The 24,374-nt window shown below is 55.0% G+C and overlaps 2 protein-coding genes across 8 annotated transcripts in view; both read left to right on the top strand.

The window, feature by feature from the left end:
* ASCC1 (activating signal cointegrator 1 complex subunit 1) overlaps positions 1 to 15,107 on the top strand; it is a 38,660-nt gene extending 23,553 nt beyond the window's left edge. For all 6 annotated transcript variants that reach the window (XM_052798477.1, XM_052798478.1, XM_052798480.1 and 3 more), the window contains one exon: positions 14,304 to 15,107. In XM_052798477.1, coding sequence (XP_052654437.1) covers positions 14,304 to 14,420 — 117 coding nt within the window. In that variant the 3' untranslated portion in view covers positions 14,421 to 15,107. The remainder of the gene's footprint in view (positions 1 to 14,303) is intronic.
* A 2,665-nt stretch (positions 15,108 to 17,772) lies between these two features.
* Positions 17,773 to 23,800, top strand: SPOCK2 (SPARC (osteonectin), cwcv and kazal like domains proteoglycan 2). 2 transcript variants are annotated; one of them, XM_052800032.1, is made up of 11 exons: positions 17,773 to 18,286; positions 20,765 to 20,810; positions 21,107 to 21,221; positions 21,329 to 21,431; positions 21,529 to 21,637; positions 21,724 to 21,843; positions 21,955 to 22,173; positions 22,879 to 22,941; positions 23,075 to 23,212; positions 23,304 to 23,445; positions 23,679 to 23,800. In XM_052800032.1, coding segments are annotated over exons 1-11 (1,548 nt in total). In that variant the 5' UTR covers positions 17,773 to 17,794; the 3' UTR covers positions 23,680 to 23,800. The 2 variants fall into 2 exon arrangements, with proteins under 2 accessions (XP_052655992.1, XP_052655991.1); XM_052800031.1 differs by lacking the exon at positions 23,679 to 23,800 and having other exon boundaries at positions 23,304 to 23,666.
* The last annotated feature ends 574 nt before the right edge of the window (positions 23,801 to 24,374 follow it).

Genomic DNA, 24,374 nt, shown 5'->3' with positions numbered 1-24,374 from the left:
AAAGCATGTCTTGCCGCAAGAAATGTCATCCTTCTCCCCCACCTCCACTACATTTCCTAACCTGCTCGCTTCGTATTTCCCTTTGGTCTCCCACGTGCCTGCAGCAGAACGCCCGTTGGCATTAATTAATTACATGAGTCATAAATAGCTCCAGGCTTCTAACCAGAGGAGCCCAGCCTCAGCCAGCCAGTGATGCATTCTAGCATGACCTTGCAAGGATGCGCCAGTTCCCTCCCAGCCCCCTTTTATATACATTATTTATCTTCTGCTCAGGGAAGCTGCCCTCTCGCAAAGTGGCTTCATTAACTTTTGCAATAGGATCTAAACGACGGGCTGTTAATGAATATGGCTGCAGTTAGGCAGGCTGGCTTGCAGGCGCCATCCCCTTGTAGGGAGAGCGATGTGCGTGTGTGCGTTTCCAGGCGGTGGGACTCTGCGATAGCTGTGTTGGGCGGCAGTGTTCCCACTTGGAAAGCCGACAAAGCACGGCTACTGGTAGGAGGGCATCAAGTCAGAAAACTCGGGTTTCATCATTCTCGTTCCCATTGTGCAGCTACGACCGGTGCTGTCAGGCCAAAGGCTTTGCCTAGCGGAGGGCAGGACCTGAGCTGTCAGAGCACAGAGCACGACGGAGATGCCTTGGTTATGCTGTTCCAGTCTGAGGCTCCCCTGTGGTCAGAGGTGGTGTGTGTGTGCAGATGCGCTGGCAGCACATGTTTGCTGATAGCAGGCTTGCGTTACCCCAGGCTCCAGCTGGTATTTTGCTTTCGGCCGAACTAATCGGAATTTTATTTAATAATCCTTTGTTCTACCCGTTCCGCAGAGTTAAACATACACTCCTATTTGTGCTAATAAATGGTTGTGCAGGCCGGTACCTTCCCACACTGCTCAGAAAATAGATCCTGTAGGATGAGTTGCGTTTAGGAGTTTAAATTACTTCTGTCTTGAAGAATATCCGTGAAAAAGGCTCCCTGGCCTAGCTGGTGCTGAAAGCCCAAGGGAGCGTGTGACCCAACAGCTGAGTGATTTGTGTCTCCCACAAAAGCGCTAGATGCTTTAGCTTTGTGCTTGTCTAGTCCCAGGAAGCTGGGGATGCTTTATGCACCACTTCATATGGAGCAATATGTATTTCTTCTAGGGTGGCTAGCTGCTAGCTGATCGCCTCCTTAGAACATCTGAGTCGCGTACCAAAATCTTGCTCCGGTCGGGAGCAAAGTGACTCGTCTCTTTGGAGAGTGGAGGGAGGGACCAGCAATTCACAGCTGAAAGACAGTGGCAGCTCCTTCCCCATGAGAGCAGGGTCGGGCCAGGCAGGCAGCTGGGCCTCGGAGAGATGCTGGTTTGGCAGCCCCTCTGCCTTGCCTCCTCCTGTGTCCCGGGCAGTGGCTACGTGCCCTGCGTCGCAGCTGGCCAAGCAGCACAGCGCTGGCACAGAGGCAGCTGGGGCAGCTGCCTGCATCTCCGGAGATGAGGCTTGGCTGCCTCCAGGCTTTTATTTATTTCGCTTAGTGAAAAAACGAAGGCTGTGGTGAATAAATAAAAATGCGAAGAAATGCAGAGGTACCGCCTGACCAAAATTTTCTGTAATGCTTTTGAAGAAAAGCAAGGCTTGCAGCAGGAAGAAACCCACCTGGACTCTCACTGGGTTAAAATTGAGTGATTTTTGACCTGAGGTCTGAGGAGTGGCATTTGCCACGTTCAAACAAGGGAGAAGCAAATTCTGAGCACAGAAAAAGATGAACCCCGTCGCTTAGCACAGATCTGTGCATTAACAGCTTACAAGATTAAATATTGAGGGAACAGCTACTGAGGTACAACAGCAGAAAGCTACACATCTTATGTCTGAGGGCATTAGGGGAGACTTTAAGCTGGGATGCGAGACTGGGAACTGGATCAGTCGAGGCAGTGACATGCTGCTGTGCCCTGGTCCAGCAGCAGGACCAGAGTGGCCAGGCTGCAGGACTGCTTTGGGAGGGCTTCTAGGTCAGACAAGGCATAATTTGATGAGGCTCCTTCTCTTTTGAGGCCTGCATACAGGGTATTAAATTATGGGACTGTATCTGCTTTCACTTGGAGCAGGGAGAAGGTGCATTTACTGACTGGTGTACTGGGACTACTGGAGAGCTGCTCATAGCAAACAAATCTGGTAGTGTTCTCTCTTATCATTTCTGTCTTGCTGGGTAAGAATAGTGCAGTGGCTGTGGTATGCAGTAGTTCAGTTTAAGACATCTGATGCAGTGCCACAGAGAGAGCTACAATGAAGAAGAAAAATCTTGTCCTGGATAAGCCCCCTAACCCCTCAAAATACCGCAGACCCACCAAGCGCTAAACAAATTAACATCTGCCCCTGTGGAGAGCCACCATTACCAACTCGACTTGCAGATGAGGAGTGCTTCTGGTGTTCTGCGGCCATCGGTACCCGGGCCTTTTCTGTGTAATTTTTGTTAGTCAATTTAAGGAGACGGAGTCTTTTCCCGATGTATTTTTAAGCTAAGGTGAAATCAAAGGGCCAAAGAACCCGCATTAGGTGAGATCAAGACTGCCCGGTATTCAGAAAGGGTAAGAACATCTTATCCTCAGCGAGGTGGTATAGGTCTATATCTGAAGTAGGACTGGCAACTAGAACAAGTACCTAACAGGAGGTGGCTGCTTGGAAAGTTTAGAGTTAAAAATACCAAACAAAAATCCACTGGGGTGAGAACAGACAGAGTAAGAGATTGTGGTGCAACATCACTGTATCAGAAATAAGCCAGTGCTTTCCTCGCCTCGGTTTTAGGGAAGAATCAAAAGCAGAAATGAAAGGCTGTAATGCCACTTTGCAGAAGAGAGGATTTTTGCCTTCAGTTCTGATCCAGCCATTATCGAGGGATACTGAAATGATCGAGGGGGCTCAGCAGTGAGCAATTAGAGCAACAGTGGGATGGGAGGATGTGACAGTTGAGCAGATGAGTCTGGAGATCAGCATTTGTATGATCTTGGGGAAAAAAAAAGATTAAATTGGGGTTGCCGTGAAAACACTTTCCTACGAATGATATTCTTCAGGGGGAAAAAAAGGCATATTCGCGTTATTTGCATTCGGTGAAACAGGAATCTGATGTGGCATTTGGAAAACCAGACTAGACAATAGAGGAAAAATATCTTTGCTGGAGCGTTTGGGCCTTGGAGCAGAGCGATGAGGTGGCGTTGGAGGTATTGAGAGAAGGCTGAGATGCCGCACTGAGGAGAAGGCAGTGCAAGAAGTGCAGAAGGTTTGTGCTAACTTGCCCGCATGTGACAGAGATCCGTTTGGTGACCTTACCATAAAGGGGAGAAGCCTCTTTTTTTTGCAGAGGTGCTCAGTGCCTCTCTGACTAATTTTAGCAGGAACTGTGAGTGCTGGAAGAGGGAGGATTTGCTGAGAGGGTTATAAAGTTTCTGAATCCTCTTGCCCCTTCCAGGCAGGGCTGCCTGCACTGCCACAGTCCCCTCCAGCCTGGCAGCTCAGCTGTTTTGGAGGTGCTCTGGGTGCCTCTGCCTTTGGAGGTCACGCTGTGGGTGCCTCTGCCTCCCATCCAGCGGGCATCCTGCCTACTCATTTCCCTGAGATCGCTGTTCTGCCACCAGCCAGCCAAGACAGCATCACCTCTTTGATCTTAAGAGGACAGTTTTTCTCAGTGGAGCTGGCAGGGGTTGAATTACAGAGGTACATTAATAGAAGACAGGGACCCAGCACATTAAGTGCAAAAAAAAAAACCAACCAAACCAACAACCAACCCAACACATTGATTAGCAAAAGTAGGCAGTTCATCCCAAAGGTGCTGTGACCCTTCTGCTGGATAATTTCCCGGGTCTGTCCGAATTAATCTACTGGCTCCATAGCTGGGCTCCTCCTCTTGGTGGTTTGGTGAGTGTAGCGAGTAGGTCACATTGATGGGAGCTCCTTGTCCTAGTATTCCCAGATGCATCCCAAGCCTCCTGGCATCTCTGCAGCAAAGCTGAAGCCCAGCTCTTAAAAACTGTTGCTGCATTTGCTATAATAGGCAGTGCTGGGAGCCATGGGGATGAGGCTTCTTTGGAGAAATGCAGTGCTTGATTATTAATTTCCTTAAACAAGTTGTACTGTAAATCCCTCACGTTTGAGGCATAGCAGGGTCTGGGAAGTTAGCAGAGCCTTTAATGTGCTGGAGGTTTTTTTTATTCTTGTCTGAAAGATGTGCAAAAATCCAGTAACCTCCAAATGTCCCACTTGTATTTGTTTCTTAGTTTGCAGAACGCCTTTCACCATAGCAACTAGGGTTTGATTTCCTCAAGCGCATGAATTTTCATGGATTTGTGGTGGGGGGGAACAGACCCAAAACCCTGAGCTAAAGCGTGGCAGTGGCAGGAGCACCGCTAGATTTGGCTTGTGAAGGAGGGGGACCCTGGAGGGAGAGGATCTCAGCTGAACAAAGGCCTGCACCTGGCCCCAGATAGTTTTATTTGCAAAAAATCAGGCCTGACGGATTAATTTAGACTATTGCTGAATGTCACCCTCCCTACTGCTGCATCACCCTCTGGCAGCTGAGGTGGCTTTGCTCCAGTTTTATGAAGAGCTGAGGTTTCGCATGGCAGCAGTCAGAGGAGAAGGATCTGCTGCTTCCATGCTCACAGAGCTCAGCTGGAAACCTTGTACCCTTCCCACCTGTGGAGGTCAGAAGGGTGTTATGGGCAGTGTGAAGCATGTTCCTCTTAGGTCAGCAGATGAAACGCAGCTGGGGAGAGGCAGGAAAATTGCACACATTAGTAGGAGGGAGCAGAGCTCCAAATGATCTTGAGAAATCGGGCAGAAACAAATGGACTGCTGTGAACAAAGGCAGGTGCAGGAGGGAGCGGTGGCATCGGTGCAGGATGGAGAACTGCCTCCGTACCAGCCCCACGGACTGGGGTTTGGGCTGTGGGGGACTGCTCCAGAGCACAAGCCAGCTGAGTCCGTCTGTGGAAATAAAAGAAAGAGGCAAATGTCTGTAAAGTAAACCTTTGACCACACTTAGCACTCCGCACCTAGTTGAAGTATTTGTCCAGTTTTGGGCACCGTGGAGGGGTGCAAAGAGCCCAGAAGGCAACAATAACATAATTGGAGGGCTAGAAAATGTCTGTGAGCTGAGTCTGAAAGACGTAGCGTTGTTTTGAGACTAATAAAGGGAAGGAGGAGGACAACATGTAGGAAAAACACTTTAAGCCTGTGAAAGCTTTTGCCAGTAGTGGATACTCTGTCCTCCATGCTCTGATGGTAGGGCAATAAATAATGGGCTTAAATTGCAGCAAAAGATTAGGTGTTAGGAAAATCTTTGTCACAGGAAGGATAGTGAAGCATTCACTGCTCTAGAGGAGCTGGAGAAATGGGCATCCCAGTTGTTTTGTGGGAGCAGAGACGTTAGTCCAGGATCTGCCACCAATGAGCTCTTCCTGCCTTGGGGAAGGAGAGGATGGTGGAGCCGATGACCTCTTTTGGTCCTTTCTTCAGCTTGTTGCTTTATTATTACTACGTGAAATATATGCAGAACACCCATGAGGTGGCATTTGTGAACGTACCAAAAGCTTCTTGGCATTTATGTGGCATTTACTTTGGCTCAGCAAAATAAAAATATAAAAAAAACCCTCCCATAATATACACCTAGGATCTTTCTCCCTGAACTCCATACATGCTTCTTGCTCTTACACTGGTGGTACTTTTCCAGATGGGGATTGTTACACTGTTACTGCTTTCCGAGGGATGGCACCCCTGATTTAATCAGAAGGGCTTTTCCTGTGTCATGGAGGAGATACGCCTGACTTAACATCCCGAGTTGGGCTTATGCTAACCCAAGATGCTCACTTGTTTGTAATTTCAGGTCTTGGTGGTTCGTGGCAAAGCTTGCGGATATCAATGACTCAAGAAGTAGCAAACTGAATGTGAATGATAAAGGAGTTAGTGCTTTGCTTATGATAGAGATCAGCTGTGCTCCCAAAAGATAGGCCGCTGGGACTTTTATGGCCAGATTTTCTCTCTCCTGAAGTCTGCATGCTTTATTCTTCCTAAGGGGGATGAGGTGAAAGGGCCTCTGCTGCCACCTTTTAAAATTTGCCAGAGGTTGAAAAAAAACGAGAGGGGAAGGGCCGTTCCTCGCATTATCTGGGTGGAAGGACTCGATGCTATATTGGTGATGGAGAGACACTCCAGAGCCAGCTGCGCACTTGCAGAACAAAACAAACGATTGATCTGCATACACCCGCCGAGCTTTGTGGCTGATGCTTGGAAGCCTTGGCACAGGCAGCATGCTCGTGGTGACGGCCCAGATGACAACCACCTTCTCTGTCCTTCCTAGCCCTCTCTTCCACCCTTGCCTTGCGACTCTGCACAACGTCTTAATCCTGTAATGCCTGTGCAGTAATGGAAGCTGTTGGATGCCTGGCCAGCGGTCCTTTAAAAAGCCATGAAAAGGAAGCAGTTGCTAATTTAGAGAGGAGGTGGGGAACACCGGGAAGAGCCGCTTGTCTGGATGAGTGCCTGTCTACCTGCTTTTCCTGCACTTCTCATGCATTATTGCTGGCAAGCTTCCAAGCACAATTAAACCTCTGACAGATAATCATTGGCAGAGTGGTGTCCAGAGTGAATAATACAGGAATCAAATATTTCTTTTTTGGCACCAAACTGTTTCAGAAAACATATTTTGAAAGTTGAAAATAGAAGAAAAAAACTCTATTAATTGAACAAACTCCCCAGATCTTGATGCATTGCCTGGTTGTGTCTCATCTTCTGGGAGCCACCAGGGGCTTTGGTTTGGGGTTTGTCTGTCATAGTTAGGGGGAGTTTAGGTCACAAATGGAAAGGGTTTTGGTGCATTTCTCAGGACAAGGAAGAAGGAGCTCTCCCAGCACATACTGCAGCCTGGGAACTGGGACAGCTTCTGCCATTTCGTGCTGTGGAGGTAACAGCCTTCTGTAGACCATTGGGGTGGTCAACAGGGACATGTTGGTAGCATAAATCCGCAAAGGTGAAATGGGCCACAGGCAGGCTGGCCCTTGAGGTCCTTCTTCTACCAACAGTTTTCCATTGCTGAACTGTGTTCGTGAGTCAGCCTGCCAAGGAGTGACAGAGGTGCTGCTCAGACCTGAGAGGCCCCGACAGGTCTCTGTGGGAGGTCGCAGGAGTGAGGCACGTTAAGCGGGTAGGTGGGATCCCAAAAGCAGGATAAGAGGCTGTGGTTTGTGCAGCAGAGGAGGTTAATCAGAAGAGCTCTGATGGACAGCATTTGCTGGAGTTCCGTAGACTCTTCTTAGAGTCCATCAGTGTTTCTGAGTGTTACTTTCACATTTCTAAATTTTTTTTTTTTTTTTTAATTTTTAATCCATCCACATTTCTTGCCATCAGTAACTTTTCCTCTGTCGGTCCTTTTTGCTTAATGCTGGTATCAGCTCTGTAACACAGCAGTTTGCCGAAGAGTCGGCGCCTTCCCTGCTGTAGCTGGCATGGGTACCGCAGTTGTGCTTTAGCCAGATGATTTGGAAGAGTGATTGTTCTCTGCTCTTCTGTAGTGTTTTCCATCCCAAGCTATGGATGCATTATACAAGTGTTAATTCAAACATAATATCCCTTATGAGATGGAAAAATAGCCTGATGTTTATTTGGGCAAGTCACAGCCCGTGGTCTGATTCTGTCTGAGCCCCTCTCCTCCCTTTTAGTGTAAGATGATGCATGAAGGGTTTGGGGTGTTGGGGTCATGCTCTGCTGTGAGTACCGCCGGGAATATCCAGGGGAGAGTGCAGAGAATCTGAAAACAAACAGCTTTCATTGCTCCATGTTGAGGCACCTCTTCAGAAATGCCACTTAATTTTTCCTCCATGCTTGTCAGCGGGTGCCTGGGATTTTGTTTGCTGCTTTCCTTCCCCGAAGGGGATAACAGCAGTGTAGCATGCTGATATCTCATGGAAAGCAACCTCCTGTCCCTCCCGGCTTTCCGAGTTTGTTCCTTCATTCACCGCTGCTCCCAATCAGGACACGCTGGGGGTAGTAGTGGCTGCTTCCAGGCGAGCTGGTGACTGTTGTCACTGCGTGCAGAGCAGATAGATGAAGGTGTAAAGCCTGTGGCTCCTCTGAAGCTTGAGTTTAATCTCCTGGTTTGAGCTCTCTCCGCACTGCTGTCTGCTGCTGGACCCTGATTGCCGGCGTGATCTTGCGTGGCCGCAGCGCTGGGTTACCTGTCAAAAGCGATCCTCCTGCCCATGTTCTTCCATGGAGGCAGAGGAGAGTGGCTTTCAGCCTGTTCACTTGCCTTCCTGGAAGAGATCCTTTGGATGAACGCTTTCAACCCGGGCAAAACAGAGGAGAAGGGATTGCTGGTGTCCCGTCCTCAGCGTGGACTGCACAGCAGGAATGACAGTGTGAGCTCATCCGCAGCTTTAGGTTCCCGGAGCTGTGAGCCTCTTCCTCCTCGCATCTCAGAAGTTGCTAATTGCTGTGTTTGTTCCAGATACGGAAAACAGGACCCCCCCCTCAGCTCCCTGCCGAGGGCAGCCGGGTTTCTTAGGCTGATTGGTCACAGACTAATGACATTACATGCCTCTGCTCGCCCACAGCGCTGATTCACCGGGGACAGTTTTGTACTGTTAATCTATAATACCCCTACCCTAAGGCACTGCTTTCTGGGGCTGGAGTTCACAACAAAGCGAGCTCCCTGCAGACTAGGGGGTTATGTGTGTGTGTGTGTATGCATTTTATCCTGTGATAATGCTGCTCTTTGGTGGTAGTTTTTAATTGCAAGGCATTACAGTGAATTGTTGTTCCCCCAGCATTTCTGAGCACCAAGGCTCTCAGCAGAGCTGCTTGGACTTTTTATTAATTCAGGATGGGTCCTTTTTGGCTGAACTACGGTAGACGACGTAAGGCTTTAAAAACTGATCAATAATCCTGATGGTAGCAGCAAAATCCAGGCCAGGCAGCGTGAGTGCAAGCCAGAGATTACGTGAAGGAAGTTTTAAATACCTCTTACTCCCTTCCCTTGTCTGGACTTATTTTGTCCTCCCGCTGCCCGGTGCCTCTCCAGGCGAATCCATTAATATTTCTCATGCTTGTTGAGCCCATGACAGGTGATTTAAAAGCTCCAGTTTGTGTTGGCGTCTCCGCTCTTCATAACCGGAGCTGAAACGCGTTGCTGCTGTCCTTACGTGGATTAGCGCCCTGATTTATTACTGTTGTTTCCAGGTTTGAACACAAAGGTGCTGTCTCATTCTGGGAGGGTTGTCTGTGGGAAGCGAGCCCCCGAGGATGCCTGCTTGACAAATGCCCACGCTCAGGAACACAGCATCATTTAGACACACGTTTTAACTGCTTCATCGAGGAATCGTCCTCCTTTGCATTTGTTTCTACAGTGCTTCAGTAAAACCTACTTTACTGGCTCAGGCAAAAGGGGGAAAAAAATGCGGAAAAGAGGCATCCTGGTTTTGATCTGTTGCTCTGCCTTTGATAAGGAAGTTGTTGTGGTTTGGGGGCTGAAGTTTGTACTAGCATTTTTGGCTCAGGTTTGCAAGGAGCAAGCCGTTTGATGTGTGATTCTTTCTCTCCCCAAACAAGTCTTCAGCCTCTGTCTTCCTTTAGAAAATGATTGTCGCACCCCAAGGGAGCCCTGCTTTGTAATTTGTGGGTAATAGAGGGGAACGGACCTTGGAGGAAGAAGGGTTTCCAACATCTGGATGGAATTGTCTTAAATGAGAGAAATTGGGGTGTTAGAAATGACAGGCGTGCTGCTGGCTCTTCCTGGCTCGGAATAAGTGACTTTGGGGGAGAAATGGAGAAAAGCTTGCTTTCTGGGAGCTACCGCGGGGCTGCCTGCCTTTCATCGTTACCTGTGCGGTTGTGTCCTTGGACCCAGCCCCCCAGAAGGGAGAGGGAGAAGGAGGAGTGCTGGCACACGTGGCCCTACAGTAGTTTGCAGGCTGATGTGAAATATGGGTTATCCTTGGATCAGTACGCTCCCCCTCTCGGGGCTTATGGCTTTTGGGGAAGGCGGCACAGCTGCAGTCCCTGCCATCCCCTGCAGGTCCTGGGATGCTGCTCCCAGGAGGGTGCTGTGCCGCTCTCTAGGCACCCACTTCCTCCCTGTGGGAGATGCCGTGTCCTTCTAGGCACCCTCGCTGAGTGGTTTCTGAGCCTGTGGCTGTGAAAGGTAGGGCACATCTCCGGCACATTTGCTGAGAGGTGCTGGGTCTGGGGTTAAAAGTTAACAATGCTCTTTCCTCATTTGGTTTTAATTTAATTTGGGAAGGCAGCAGGGAGACAGAGGGCACTTAGTCTGTTAAGTGCTATTCCCTTGATGGGAGTTAGTAGCTTGCACGGCATGCGTGGTGTTGACTTCGTAAGCTGACCTTTACCTCCATCAGGTTGATTTTCATTTATAATATTTAAAAAAAAAAAAAAAATCCCAACCCCCAACCTCTTATTTATTCTTTAGGCAGCGAGGATGTAAATCCTTCAGTGTGTTTGGATTTATAGAATTACTGTGCTTTTGCTGAGCCTCGTGTCCCTCTCCAATCAAATGACATGGCTTTTGGTAACCGTGCGCGGGTGATTGCGTTTTTCCTCCCCCCGCCTCCCTCCTAGCTGCTCCTGATCCGCGCCTCCTCATGCTCCCTGCAGCCTTTTTGAGGAAAGGTGGGCCCTTGGCACCCAGGGGAAGGGACAGAAGGGGGACTAGGCAAGTGTTAGGGTTATCGGCATTTGCACGTGAAGCGTAACAACCTCCAGGTATCTTCTTTCCTGGTCCAGAATAAAAAAGGGTAAAATGCTTTTATAGGAGGCATTTCATCAGCTGTGCTACTGGCCTCCTCCAAAACCGGAGCGTTTCCGTGGTGGCTGGGGAGAGGGGGGAGATATAAATATCTTTCTCGGCTCTGCTTGGCTTCTCCCCAAGATAAATAGAAGTGAAAGTCAAAAGTAGAGGCTTGGCCTTCTGCAATCTCTTCCTGAGCCGCCCGGGACCCGAGCGCAGGATGCTTTCATGACGGGAAGCCAGCTCCTGGTGTTTTGGGGGTCTCGGAGGATGATGTTTGAGGGGCCTTCCTCCCCACTGCCGGAGGCAGATCTCAACTGTACAGTGGCTCGGCTGTGATCCCCACGCCTGGCGTCCAGTGGCTTCTGTCGTGGGAAGCCGCAGGGAGCAAAGAAGCATCAGTGAGAAGCCAGCTTGAAACGAGAGCAGAAAAAAATGTCTGTGGTTGTCCTCTAAATCCTGTAGCATGTTTACTCTCAGAAAGTACAGCTACATTACCAAAAATCAATAGTTCTAGCAGCGTTCTCCCTGGGAAACACACACACGCTCGGACACACGAGAGGTGGTAGGTCTTAAAAAAAGCCAAGGGAATACAAAGTGCTTTAGTACAAGGGTTTTGCTTCACTTTTAGCAGTGTACAAATGGAGGGCCCTTGACCTGGGCCGTGTCTTCTGGGACTTTCTGATTGTCTTTCTGGTCCGATGTGCCTGAGGCTGTGCGAGGCAAGAGGGGCTGGGGGGAGGGTTTGTCTCAATAACTAATTTTTGCTTTCAAGTACATGTATTTTGTAAAAAAAAAAACCAAAAACCAAAAAACAAACCAAAACCAAAAACAGGTTGTGGTGTGCAGAGATAATATAAACAAGTATTTGAAAGACTTTTCCTTTGGCTGTTTCGTGTAAAGGTTTGACTTCCAGGGCTGCTGATGGGACCAGCGCATCGCAGTGTTTCGTTTGTTTTCTTCATGTTTGCAAAGACTTTATTCTGCAGAAATAAAGCATCTCCTCCCCCTTCTCTTTTAAAAAAATACTTTTCAAATCCTAGTATCTCCTTGCTTACCAATGCATCTACCGCTCCCTCCATTATGAATGGAGAGAAATTCTTTCCATTTTTCCTGGGTGGAGAATGCTCTGGGAAGGAAAGGAGTGTTGATATGAACAACCATTTTGACAGAGATGGGTGTTAAGGTTTGGGGTGAGTGGGCAAGCTGGCGGCAAGCACTGCAGCAAGCCCTAGAGAGCTGGAAATCATTCTTCCTTCTCAGATCAGCCAAAACAAAAAGAGAAAGGAGACCAACCCCTTTTTACTACCATCACTTATTAATGAGACATTTTATCCTAAGTCCTCTAACATGAACTACGCAGGCTTTTGGGAACATAATTAATCTTTAATTGTATAAATCTTTAATTGTATAAAATGGAGTTTATATGGCTGTAGTCATTTCTTGTCTCTTTTCCGCCTCTCCCTGTTTGAGATGCTCCCTTAGCACAACTACTTTTCAACAGGGTGCCTCACTTTAGGGCAGCAGCTGCATGGAGCCACACACACAGAGTGTCCCTTGAAGCCAGGCTGCTGCGGCGGGGCCTCTTGCTGGGACGGGGACCTGCGTGACCCCTGTGTCGGGGTGCCTGGCTCCTGCCGAGTACACACGCGGACGAACGGACAGCAAGTTGTGGCTTTATATGAGTTTGAGCGATTAGCGGCGAATTACTTCGGGCCCTGTGCAAAGTAAGTCCTTGTGCCGGGGTCTTAAGGGACAAGCGTCACCCCAAAGGCAGGATGAGCTGCAGGGAGGTGCAGGTGAGCCGGAGGCTGCCCACCGCCTTTCCTAGGCAGGCACGCTGTGACTAAATGTTCCGGCGCAGAGAAACCCAGTTCTTCGCAGCGTTTGTGCTAACCCAGATGTTTTTTGCAGGAGCAGCTTGGGGGTCAACTGCTGGTGCTGCCACGCAGGCAGGTCCGGGGAGGAGGAGGTGGTCCCTGGCAGGTGGGCTGCTGGCGGCAAGCACTCTGCAGCACGTCTGACTGCAGCTGCAGCCATTTCAAACTGAAGCAGGGGCTTAGCAATCGCTGAGAGCTGGCTCGGCACGCATAAATACCCCTTCTCTTCAGAGATGCCGGTCTGACTGTCGTGTGTTGATGAGGAATTGCTGGCCTCAGCCAAATCCTGAGTGGAAAGTTGTCCGGATGAGCTGGCAGTCTGGAGCAGGGGCTGGCTTCATCCTGGTGGCTGGCATCTGGTCTGTGGCCCGCATACCTCGGTGGTGCTCCCTGGACGAAGCCTTGCTTGCTGTGCCCTGAAGAAGGACAGGGAATCGCTTTCCCTAAGGCATTTTTCCTTTGTGGAGGAGTGACAGCGAAACCAGGAATCGTGCTGAAAGAAACCTAGCTGGTCACCTTGTGAAAAAGGGGTATTTGCAAAGTAGAATGCCCTTGGGAGAACCAACAAAAGAGCAGTTGTGCCCAGATCAGTGCCAGGCAGAGCCAAATGCCTTTTTGGAGGAGGCAAAGTGCAGCCTTTCAGATGCTAACTAGGTATTTGGGGTTTCGATCATTGGCTGTATGGAGGAATTGATGCACCATTGGCTCTAGGAGGATGTGTTGTAATTAATGCATCAGCTTATGCTGGCCGTTAGCATTTGTGCCTTCTGTAATGGGAGGAAGGGGTGTGCAGAAAATTCAATAGGAGACAGATGGAATGGACATTTTCGGAGATCTCTGTGGTGGGGAGATGTCACTGCTCAGGCCCCTGGTGACTCACAGCGCTCCCGTTAAGCAGAGTTTTGAAATCAGCATCTCTGCTGAAAAGCTTTTCCGAAGGCACAATTGATGTTTCCAGGTAGAGCAATTTCCTGCGTCATAATGGAACAGGAGGAGCACTTTACGCTTGGACACGATGCCTTTCCAGCAATATTGCTGAACTTCCCTGGAAGAAATTCTGATGTCATTTTTTTGGTCTGCTTCATAGATTGGATTAATCAGCAGAGACACGCCCTCAGGGTCCCAGAGTTGGCTTGCTTTCATTAATTTGCACTCAAGTCTTTGCCGAACAAAGAAGGATTTGTTGAACAAAGCGGGGTCACTGCTGGGATGAAGAGCCTTGCGCCTCTAGCCTGCTAGTTTGAATTAGGACTGAGCCGTAACTGTTAAGTCCTACATCCTGTGGCCTGGATTGGTAAAAACGTCCTGGCCTCAATCCTCGCTCCTGCGGAGCCTGCAGCCTCAAGAGCCACCCCGGGGTGGGGCGGTGAATAGCCTCCCCAAGCTCCCTAAATGAGACACAGTCAGAAAGCAGAGTAAGGAAGGTTTGACCAACTGCTGCTGTAGATAAAGAGAGGTGTTCATTTTACACCCTGTTTGCTTTAAAGGCTAAGTGCAGTCTCTAGGGGGAAAAATAATTTAAAGAATAGTTTCATTAAAGGCGAAACAAGTCTATGAGTAGAGGCTCTTCGCAGGGCCAGCTCTTGCGAGAGATCCATGGACCAGCTGAAGGCTGCATTTCTCTAGGTGCCCATCAAATGGTTTTTCTCCTTTCTTTCAGCTCTTCGAGAACTTCTACTTCGGAGAGGTGCAGCTGGACTCGGTGCGTCTTTCCCAGAGGTTCTCCTTGGACGCCTCTGGCTACTACGCGACGTCTGGGCAGCTGACTTTCTCCTGAAGCGGCAACACGGCTGCCGCAGCAGGTCCGCTCTGTGCGCAGAGGGACGCGACTCATCGGTCAAATGTTTTTATAAAACACGAATTTTGGATGGGAACCTGGGAATTCCAAGCAGGGATGCCTTGTGACTCCTCGAAAGCACATTGCAGCCGGGAACCGTGGCATTTCCCTGCAGCTTTTCCTACACGTATTGCCCTCTGGCGGAACCGGGGCCCTTCTGCCTCCTTTCCCTGTTGGTAACTTAAATGTCGCAAAGTTGCCTGTCTGATGTCTGTTGCCTGTTTGTTTTCCAAGAAAACATCTAGAAGAACTGGTGCAGGTGGCTTTTGGGGCATCGCTGATGTTTAAGCGTGGCTTTATTTCAGAAGAAGGAAGTTTGTCTTAAAATAAGTATTTAAAATCCAAGAGAGCTCCCAAGAGCATGATTTAACGATATTGAGGTCAGGCTTTGCTTGGATCTCCAGCAGTGTGCCTGTGTGATGTAGATCTCCAAATAAATTAATTCCCTTCAAAAGCAAAGTGTTTATCTCCTGTTGCATTGATAGTTTCTGTAATTAAACTTCCAGCATGCAACTACGTTAATAAGAAAGCATTTATGGTAAGAGCTTTTTCCAGTGACCGTTTTGGAGCGTGTCAGAAAACATATGCCTTGTAGGTGTTTTCTCCATTAAAAGAAGTGCAAAACTCTTTGATACCATTGTGAATCCTTCAGAGATCTGAAGACGACTGTTTTTTCTTGTAAATCTCCGCGTTTGGTAAGAATAGCGACACAGGCTTTCAACTCACCCGAGGATGAACCCTTTGAAAAATGGAAGATGCTGGTGTTTAGTTGTTTTGCAACGACTTGGCGGCGGCGGCTGCTGCTGCCCGTTCCTAGTTGCTGCCATGAACGTGGAATCGCGCTGTCATCGAGGTGGAGAGTGCGTTAGCTAGGGACGGGGCTGCTCCAGCAGCACCTGCTCGTACTAGTAATCATTTTTTTAAGAGGTTTTCGTCCCTTTTCCTCCCTCCTGAAGTGACCCAGCTGTGTGGCCGTGCTCTGACTGCATGCACAAACGGCGGTGGGAGGCAGTCAGGATTCGGGGTGGCTTTTCTTTTTCCCCCCAAACGTGTTGCCAGTTGTGTTTCCAAGACCAAATTGCCTATCTCTGCTTTCAAGCTTTCTTGCCAGGGAATCAAATCATCCATGGTTTTGCCAGTTGCCGTTTACCCTGGAGTCCGTGCTTGTCCCCAGTTACAACCATTGGGCTTTTTGTCTCTGCTTTTCCTTGCAGCCAAATGCTTTTGTGGTCTCTAAACGGAGGAGGAAGGGCCGCCTTCGAAACTGTTTGCTCAGCAAGCAGAGCACCGGCACGCTCGCTAGCAGCCCGATGCAGGGAGGTGCTGAGAGCACTTAACACCGGTTGCTGTCATCTTTCTGCCTGCCTGAAGAGGTACTTGGCAAATCTCATCAGCTGCCCAAAGAACAGACCTGGGAGCTGCTCACACAGCTCGAAAGGGGGATGCACCTTGGAAAGCTTCTGCCTGCTGGGGTTTTGACAACTCTCACCAAGAAGCTGAGCGCTACAGGACATGGGGGTGCTGTTTGCACTCGAGTTTTGCTTAATGGGTGGCATTTCTATCACACCTGCTTTCCTCCGTTGTCACCCAATACTGGCAATTCTGAGTTCTTCACTGCGGTGGGCTCGTAGCGCAGCTGGCTTTGGGACTAAGCCTTCACACCTCCCTAACACGGGACTAGCTTTGACCTTGCAAACAGCCCCTCGGCGTGGAGGCAAACATGGCTTTTCTACAAAGAAGGGCCGATCTGAGGATATGCCTCCCCTTCCCACTAGTGTAGACATGTTTTAATGACTATTATTTCTGTGATCATTTGGAAGTTGGTTGAATTTCGGCGGTAAGCGGCTTATCCCGCTGCTCTAGCCTGGCACGGCTAAATTCGTTTCACACCTCCGTCCCCAGGCAGAATTAAGGGATCTGGTCTGTTCCTCTCATCTGCGGAGTCGTAGGTTAGGCTGTGATCCAGCAAACCATTGTGCATGTACTTAAATTTACACCTCGCTTGATCCCTTTGTATAACGTTAAGCACGCACATGAGTCTGATGGAGTGGCAGCTCTGCTTTGCTGGTAACGCTTACTCTACAGAAGAGAGGGGCAGAGTTGGGTGTTACATCCCCTTACCCTTACTCAAGGGAGCTACTCACATAAATAAAACACACCTACTGCTTTTTGGGGGGGGTTGGGGCCAGAAGCAAATGTACTGTGATGGATTTACCAAGGGTTTTCCCTTTTCTATCATTATTCATAGATATAATTAGAACAGTTTCATGCTGAGCAGAATAAAACTGTGTTTTATGCATGGTCCTGCACCGATGAATGGAAATCCCGTTAAACCTGGCAGTGTTACAGGTTTGCAAGATACAACCTAATACTTTAGAATTTGCCTAAAACTTGTTAAAACTGAAATCTGCGGCTCTGCTTCTTTCCCCCCGTCCAGGTTGCGTTGGAGGCTGGCCACCATGCTTGCAGATCCCGTGTCCTTATTGCGCAGAGGAAGAAAAAAGTTGTTTTATGCCGCCGTTTTGCTCGGCAGTAAGCCTCCCCGGAGCCCAGGTCGCGAGTGCGGCTCATCGTTAACTGTAAAGTTGAAACCCAACACTGTTTTTTTAAACGCAGCGCCTGGAAGCTGTATTTCCAACCGCAGCAGCCTCGCTTAGGGCCAGCATTGCTGCTTCAGAGATGGCACGTGCACCTGCCGTGGGCCGTAGCTGCTGGTTTTCCCATAAGGAAATGCAGCCCTGTGTTTTCTCTCCATCCTGAGCATCCTCGCAGGGAGAAGAAAAGCCACGTGTGTGTGCTGGGAGCTCCCTGGCTGCAGCTGCGAAGGAGCAGTGGGGACACGGAGCTCTGTGCCCCCCACTGCTCCTTCACAGCTGCAGCGGGGGTGAGTTGTCACCGTCCTTCCTTGCCCGAACCTAAGGGGACGCAGATGTCTGGAGGTGACGGTTTGGAAGATGGGGGATAGGGATGTAGGATAGAGTTTTGGTGGAGATGGAGGAGGAGGGGGGGGCGGCGTGGCAGGGTCACGGGCTGCAGGATGGGGACATGGCAGGGACAGGGGGTGCGGTATGGGGATGTGGTAGGGACCAGGGATGAGGGATAAGGGATGCAGGATGGGGACATGGTAGGGACCAGGGATGCAGGATAAGGGATGCAGGATGGGGGTGTGGCAGGGATGCAGGATGGGGACATGGTAGGGACCAGGGATGCAGGATAAGGGATGCAGGATGGGGGTGTGGCAGGGATGCCGGACGGGGACATGGTAGGGACCAGGGATGCGGGATGCGGGATGGGGGTGTGGTAGGGGAAGCGGGATGGGGACGTGGTCGGGACCGGGGATGCAGGATGGGGACAGGGGAGGGACCGGGGCTGCGGCCGTGCCGTGCCGTGCCGTGCCGGCGGCTCCCCCGCCCCGGTGCCGGCGCGCAGGTGCGGCGGGCGCGGCGGAGGCCCCGCCCCGGCCCTCCCGCCGGTGCCGCCCGGTGCCGCCCCGCGGCCGCACTCGCCGCCGGCGCCTCCCCGTGCGCACCGCACCGCTCCGCACCGCTCCGCACCGCTCCGCTCCCCCCCGGCGCTGCGGCAGCATGCGGGGCCGCGGCGGGCACCGTGCCCTCCTGGCCCTCCTGGCCCTGCTCCTGCCCGCCGCCGCCGCCGCCGCCGGCCCCGGGCCCGCCGCCGGCCCCGCCACCGGCCCCGGGCCCGCCGCGGCGGGGGAGAGCCCCGGCAATTTCATGGAGGACGAGCAATGGCTCTCCTCCATCTCCCAGTACGGCGGCAGGATCAAGCACTGGAACCGCTTCCGAGACGTGAGTCCGAGCCGGCAGCGGGGGCGGGGAGGCGGGGGGGGGGACGGACACGGACACGGACACGGACGGAGGACGGGGAACGGGGGGGTCGGGACGCGCCGCCGGGCACCGGGATCCCCCTCCCCGCCTTCCCCGCCCCGCCGCTGCGGCTGCCGCAGCGCGACCCGTCCCCCGGTTCCCGGTGGCCGGCCCCGCGGCAGGCGGCCGGGGATGCTCGGCGCTGCCCGCATCCCGCCGGCCCCGGTACCCGGGGGATGCTCCCCGGCTTCGGTAGAGCCAACGCCAAAGGCCACCGTTCCCGACGTGGGCATCGAAGTCAAAACCGGCGTGGCTGACGCCAAGGCCACCCCGGGCAGAGCCGTGGGGGTGCTGTCCCCTGCGCCCTCCCCCACCCCCGTGCACCCCGTGGGGGCCCAGGCAGAGGTGCAGGCAGGCCCCGCCTGCCCTTCGTGGGCAGCGGGGAGAGCAGCGCCCGTGGCCTCGGCCCCTCGGTGACAGCTCGCCGTGGGGCAGGCAGGGAGGGCACCGGCGGCAGCCCCGAGCCTTACCGGGGGAGAGGGGTGGGGTGTGCCGCAGCCGGAGTCGGCCCTGGCTCGGTGGGGTGGTGGTCGCTGGGCTCGGGGGGGCGTGGGGGGGGACACACGGCAGGGAGGGGGAGGATGCAGACACTGCCGGAGCGACGGCAGGTGACCTGGCACATTCGGGGAGGGGAGGGGGGGTCCTCTAACCCCTTGCTTTTACGCAGCCTTTAGTAACAGCCTCGGTGGCATTTTGTTCCAGCCCTTCATTTTTTTGCGGGGGGGGGGGCAATTGGAGATTTCTCCTGGGCTCGTTTTATACCCCTGCCCTCACGTTACCCCCAGGGCGAGGGCACGGTGCTGCAGCCCCATCCGGGGGGACCCGGGGGACCCGCGGCAGCCCAGCGGGGAGGGGGCACACCCCAAGCCAACACCCCCCCACCCCGAGACGGCCCCTCCGGTCTTTGTTCAGATGTGCACTCAGGTTCACCTTGGCAGCAAGGATGCACTGCTGGGAGATGTGCCCCACCACTGGGCAGGGCAGGGGGCACCCCCCCCCCCCAATAAACCAGTTAGGGGGACAGACCATGATAAGGGCGAAAGGGATGAGGTTAAACACACCCCCCCCCCGGAGACCCCCGCCAGCAACATACCCAGCTGGCCAACACCAGCGCTGGGCATCTGGGACCTTGGCCGGCTGCAGATGCTCGAGGGGGACCATGTGCGGCTGTGCCCCCACCACGCTGGGCATCCCTGGGGGGGGTTTGGGGCTGAGAGACCCCCATCCCCAGGCGCTAGGAGCACATGCAGGGCCTGCCCGGCTGTGCCAGGGCTGCCAGGCCGGGGGGGCTGCGGCCCTGCCGGTGGTTAGCAGGGATTAATAACCAAATCCCATGGATTTGTGGGGTTTTCGGCCAAGCAGCACCGGTGGCGGGGACCGTGACCCACGGCGTGGCGGGGAGGAGGCCGGCGGCCGTGTGCCGAAAGCCGCGCCGCAGGGAGCTGCCGGGCGCCGCAGTGTTACTAATCACGGCACAGGAACGCAGGCTATCGATTGCGGTGCAAACGCCGCTGCGCCGGAGCGAGAGACATCCCCTACGGAGCTGCCTCCTGCGCCTCTGCTTCGAGCTGCCATCCAAAACCCTGCCTGCCCTCCCCGGGGCCGCAAGGATGCTCCTGCCTTACCACGAAACCCGCCTCGGCGCATCCCGTGGGGCGAGTGATGCTGCCTGCTGGGAGGATTTGAGTCCCCGCTGCCCCCCCCCACCCCCCGGCATGCTTTTGGGGCCCCGGGGGAGCAGCTCTGCCTCCCCAGGCAGCGACGTCCATCTTAGCCTGCTCCTTCTGGGCTTGCTATTGTAAAACTGGGGCAGCAGCACCAGGACTGTCACCCCACGGGGGTCCCAGCGGGGCCTCGCTGGGCTCCCGGGGGCTTCCTCCACCCGATGCCTTTTCCATCCCTCTTCCCTGCCTTTCCCGGCCAGCCAGGAGATGATGGGGAAAGGCTTTATCCTGTGTAAAGGCTCTCCAGGATTACGGGTCTAGAGCCGGAGATGAGGGACCATACTGGGGGTGGGCGCTGGTGACATCTGGGGCTGGTGACGAGAGCTGTGGGCACCTCGGACGGTCGGGGTGCCGGGGTGCCTGTCACCGTGGGCCGGGGCCAGGACTTTGGGCTGCCCCAGGACTGACAGTGAGCGCTCTCGCTCTCTCTTTCTCTCTCTCTTTTTCGGTGTCGGCCGGGCCGTCTCACCGCTGCGCTGCCAGGAGGTAGAGGTGAGCGTCGAGGGGCTGCCGGTACTGCCTTGCCCTGGCGGCACCCTGCTTTTAGGCGGAGGTGGGGGGGGGTGGGGGTGGCCTCACCAGACCGGTGGCCCTGAGTGGGGTGGTGGCACGCCTGGCCCGGCGTCACCTCTCCCACCACCTGCCCTCACCCAGGCTCTCCCCCAATTAATTGCAGGATGACTACATCAAGAGCTGGGAGGACAACCAGCCCGGGGATGAAGGTACCACTGGGACGGGTTTGGGATGGGGCACAGGGGACTCCGTGCCAGCCAGCACGGGGAGGGGGACACACACGCTTTCTGCCCGCACACACACCCCCCCCGGGGGCTTTTCCCTTCCGGCTGGGAGCTGCGGCGGGGCCGGTGCGTGCCGGGAAGCGGCAGCTGGTGCCGAGGCGGCCGCCCAGCTGCAGCCTGAATGGCGCTTTGTGCCGGGCCGGCTGGTGGCCAGCGCTGGCAGGGCTCCCCCGGGGGGTCCCCACCTGCCCCGGCCTCTCTCTGCCCCCCACCCCCCCCAGGCCTGGACACCACCAAGGACCCCTGCCAGAAGGTGAAGTGCAGCCGGCACAAGGTGTGCGTGGCGCAGGGCTACCAGCGCGCCATGTGCATTAGCCGCAAGAAGCTGGAGCACAGGTAGGAGGACGGCGGGGCCGGGACCGAGCCGACGGCAAGGAGCGGGGGGAAGACAAGCCAGGGGCTCAGCACCGTCCCGTCCCCCCCGCGCCTCTCGTCCCGTGCAGGATCAAGCTGCCGGGCGCCAAGGGGCATGGGGGCTGCAAGCCCTGCCACGCCGCCCCGCTCGCCGCCGTCTGCGGCTCCGACGGCCACACCTACAGCTCGGCGGTAAGGACGGTGGCACCTCACCGCGGGGAGGGGGACACTGTACCGTGTGTGTGTATGTCCCCCCCCCCTCCGCCGACGTCCCGCTGCCGCCCCGCAGTGCAAGCTGGAGCAGCAGGCGTGCCTGGCCAGCAAGCAGCTGACGGTGCGGTGCGAGGGGCAGTGCCCCTGCCCGACCCCTCACGGCCCCGCCGGTGATGGCAAGCAAGGTGAGCAGGACTGGGGGGGCACCTGGGGGGAGTGTGTCCCTGAGTCCTACCTGGCCTGATGCCGCTCCCCCCCACCCCCTCCGCAGAACCATGCACCGGGCAGGACCTGGCCGACCTGGGTGACCGCCTACGCGACTGGTTCCAGCTCCTGCGGGAGAACGCCAAGCAGAACGGTTCCGGCGGCCTCCCCGCCAGCCCCGCCACCGGTAGGTCCTGTCCCCCCCCCCCCGCCGCGAGAGGAGGGGGCACAGGGTGCTGTCCCCGGGGAGGGGGGGGGGAGCGTTCTGGGCAGCCACGGGCCCCATCCTGCCCCGCAGCGCTGGAGAGGAGCGTGGCAGCCAGCTGCAAGGAGGCGGTGGGGTGGATGTTCGCCCGGCTGGACACGAGCGGGGATCTCTTCCTGGAGGCGGCCGAGCTGGCCGCCATCAACCTGGACAAGTACGAGGTGTGCATCCGCGCCTTCTTCAACTCCTGCGACACCTCCAAGGACGGCCGCGTCTCCGCTCCCGAGTGGTGCTTCTGCTTCTGGAGGGAAAGTGCGTCACGCCGGGGCGGGGGGGGGGGGTGTGGGGTGTGCGCTGTGGGAATGGGGGGGTGTACATCACAGGGTTGGGGCGGGGGGATGCACGCCGTGGGGTTATGGGGAATCCGTGCTGTGGGGTTGGGGTGGGGTGGGGGGGTGCTTGACGTGGGTGGATGTACACCATGGGGTCTGGGATGCAAACCGTGGGTGGGGGATGCATGCCACGGAATGCACATCATGGGGTTGGGGGGGGTTTGCGCACACCACTGGGGGGGATGCATACCATGGGATTTTGGGAGGATGCACGTTGTGGGGTCATGGGAAATGCATGGTATAGGGTTGGGGGGGGATGCAGGTCATGGGAGGATGCGTGCTGAGGGGTTGGAGGGGGTGTGCACATTGTGGGGCCATGGGGAAGCACACCATGGGTGGATGCACACCACATTGTGGGGGTCGTCCACACCATGGGGGATGCATGCTGCAGGGTCTGGGGGGATGCACACCGTGGGGGATGCATGCTGTGGGGCCAGGGGATGCACATCATAGGGCTGGGGGATGCACACCATAGGGGAACACATGCTGCAGCAATTGGGGGGGGGGGGACGGTGTGTGTGCATGCCGTGGGGTCATGGGAGGCACACCATGGGGCTGGGGGGTGCCTGCCATAGCGGGGGGGCTGCCCGCCGACCCTAAGAGCGGCATGTGGGGGGTGCTGCAGAGCCGCCCTGTCTCAGGGAGCTGGAGAAGATTCAGATCCAAGAAGCAGCCAAAAAAAAGCCGGGTGAGTGGGGTGGGGGTCCCGGGGCCCCTGTCCCCTGGCAGGGCCCCACACGGCCGGGCTGAGGATCAGGATGGGGGGCTCTCGCACTGCATGTCTTTGGGTGTGTGGGGGGGGTCTTATCGCTTCCCCGCAGGCACCTTCATCCCCAGCTGCGACGAGGACGGGTACTACCGGCGGGCGCAGTGTGAGCCGGGCGGCGGGGAGTGCTGGTGCGTGGACCAGCACGGTGCCGAGCTGACGGGCACCCGTGGCCGCGGCAGCCCCGACTGCGGTGAGTGCCGGGGGGGGAAGCCCCCTGCCCCGGGGAGAGGGGCTGCAGCCCCAGGACCCGGCCACAAACCTCTGCCCCTTGCCCCCCACAGAGGAGGCGGCGGGGTTTTCGGGTGACTTTGGGAGCAGCGTGGGCTGGGAGGACGAGGAGGAGAAGGAGCCGGAGGAGGCGGGCGAGGAAGGCGAGGAAGAGGAGGGTGAAGCGGGCGAGGGCGACGATGGTGGCTACATCTGGTAGAGAAGCAGGAGAGCCCGGCGAGCGGCACGGCGGGGCAGCAGCCCCCCAGCCGGGGGTCCCCGTGACCCCCCCGTTGCCAGTGTGGCATGGGGTGGGTGCATCCCCCCCCGGGCCCCATGTGGGATGGGGCATTGGGGTGCTCGCCCAGGGAAGGGGTGAGCGGGGCGGGGGGGGGCCACGCTTGTGCGAATTTGAGCTTTTTTTTTTTTTTTTTTTTTTTTTTGGGTAGAGCCTCGTAGGCCTAGTGTGCTGCTGCGTGGTCTTCAACCGGGCAAACGGCGCTAATAAAAGTGGGAAAAAAGGAAAAAAACAAAAATAACCCCATAGAAAAGCTGTCCCCCCCCGCATTCTGCCCCCCCCCCGCATTCCGCCCCCCCCCGCCCCGTGCTGTGCTTGCGCGGCCGCCCCGGCCCCCCGGCGTTGTGTAGCGGCTGTGAAATAAATACCCCGTGCTGTGTCAAACGCTCGCCCTCCCGTTCCTCCCCGACAACCCCCCCCATGCCCCACCTGTACCCACTGGCCCTGCGTGGGGTACTGGGTCTGCTGGTGGTGCCCTGCTGCTGTCCCCTGGGGGGGGGTCAGTGCCCCTGGGTTTTGTCCCCGCATTCAGCTGACGTGGGGCTGGAGCTGACCTTCCTCCACATGCTCCCAGCCCCAAATATGCCCCCCTCCGTAGCCGACCCTGACCATCTCCAGGACCCCAGCCCCAAACTAACCCACTTCCCTACCTGAGAACATTCCTTACAGGACCCCCACCCCCAAATCCAACCCACACTCCAGCCAGGACCCCCGCCACCCCGGTTGCTCAGCACCACGGGACACCAGGGCCTCAACTCACAGCGTTTATGGCTCCAGGGAGAAAAGAAAAGAAAACAAAGCCCAAACTGTCCCCCCCAATTTGGAGGTGCCAGCACCTGGCAAAGGC

This window comes from Harpia harpyja, chromosome 10 (assembly GCF_026419915.1).
Source record: "Harpia harpyja isolate bHarHar1 chromosome 10, bHarHar1 primary haplotype, whole genome shotgun sequence".
NCBI lineage: Eukaryota > Metazoa > Chordata > Aves > Accipitriformes > Accipitridae > Harpia > Harpia harpyja.
This window is presented reverse-complemented; position numbering and strand designations above follow the sequence as displayed.

Excerpts from the sequence above, each read along its gene's own strand:
- SPOCK2 (XM_052800031.1), top strand. The coding sequence starts at position 17,795 with ATGGGGACGTGGTCGGGACCGGGGATGCAGGATGGGGACAGGGGAGGG. Across the intron at positions 21,222-21,328 it reads CGCAAGAAGCTGGAGCACAG|GATCAAGCTGCCGGGCGCCA; the intron begins GTAGGAGGACGG and ends CGTCCCGTGCAG. Across the intron at positions 21,432-21,528 it reads GCCACACCTACAGCTCGGCG|TGCAAGCTGGAGCAGCAGGC; the intron begins GTAAGGACGGTG and ends GCCGCCCCGCAG.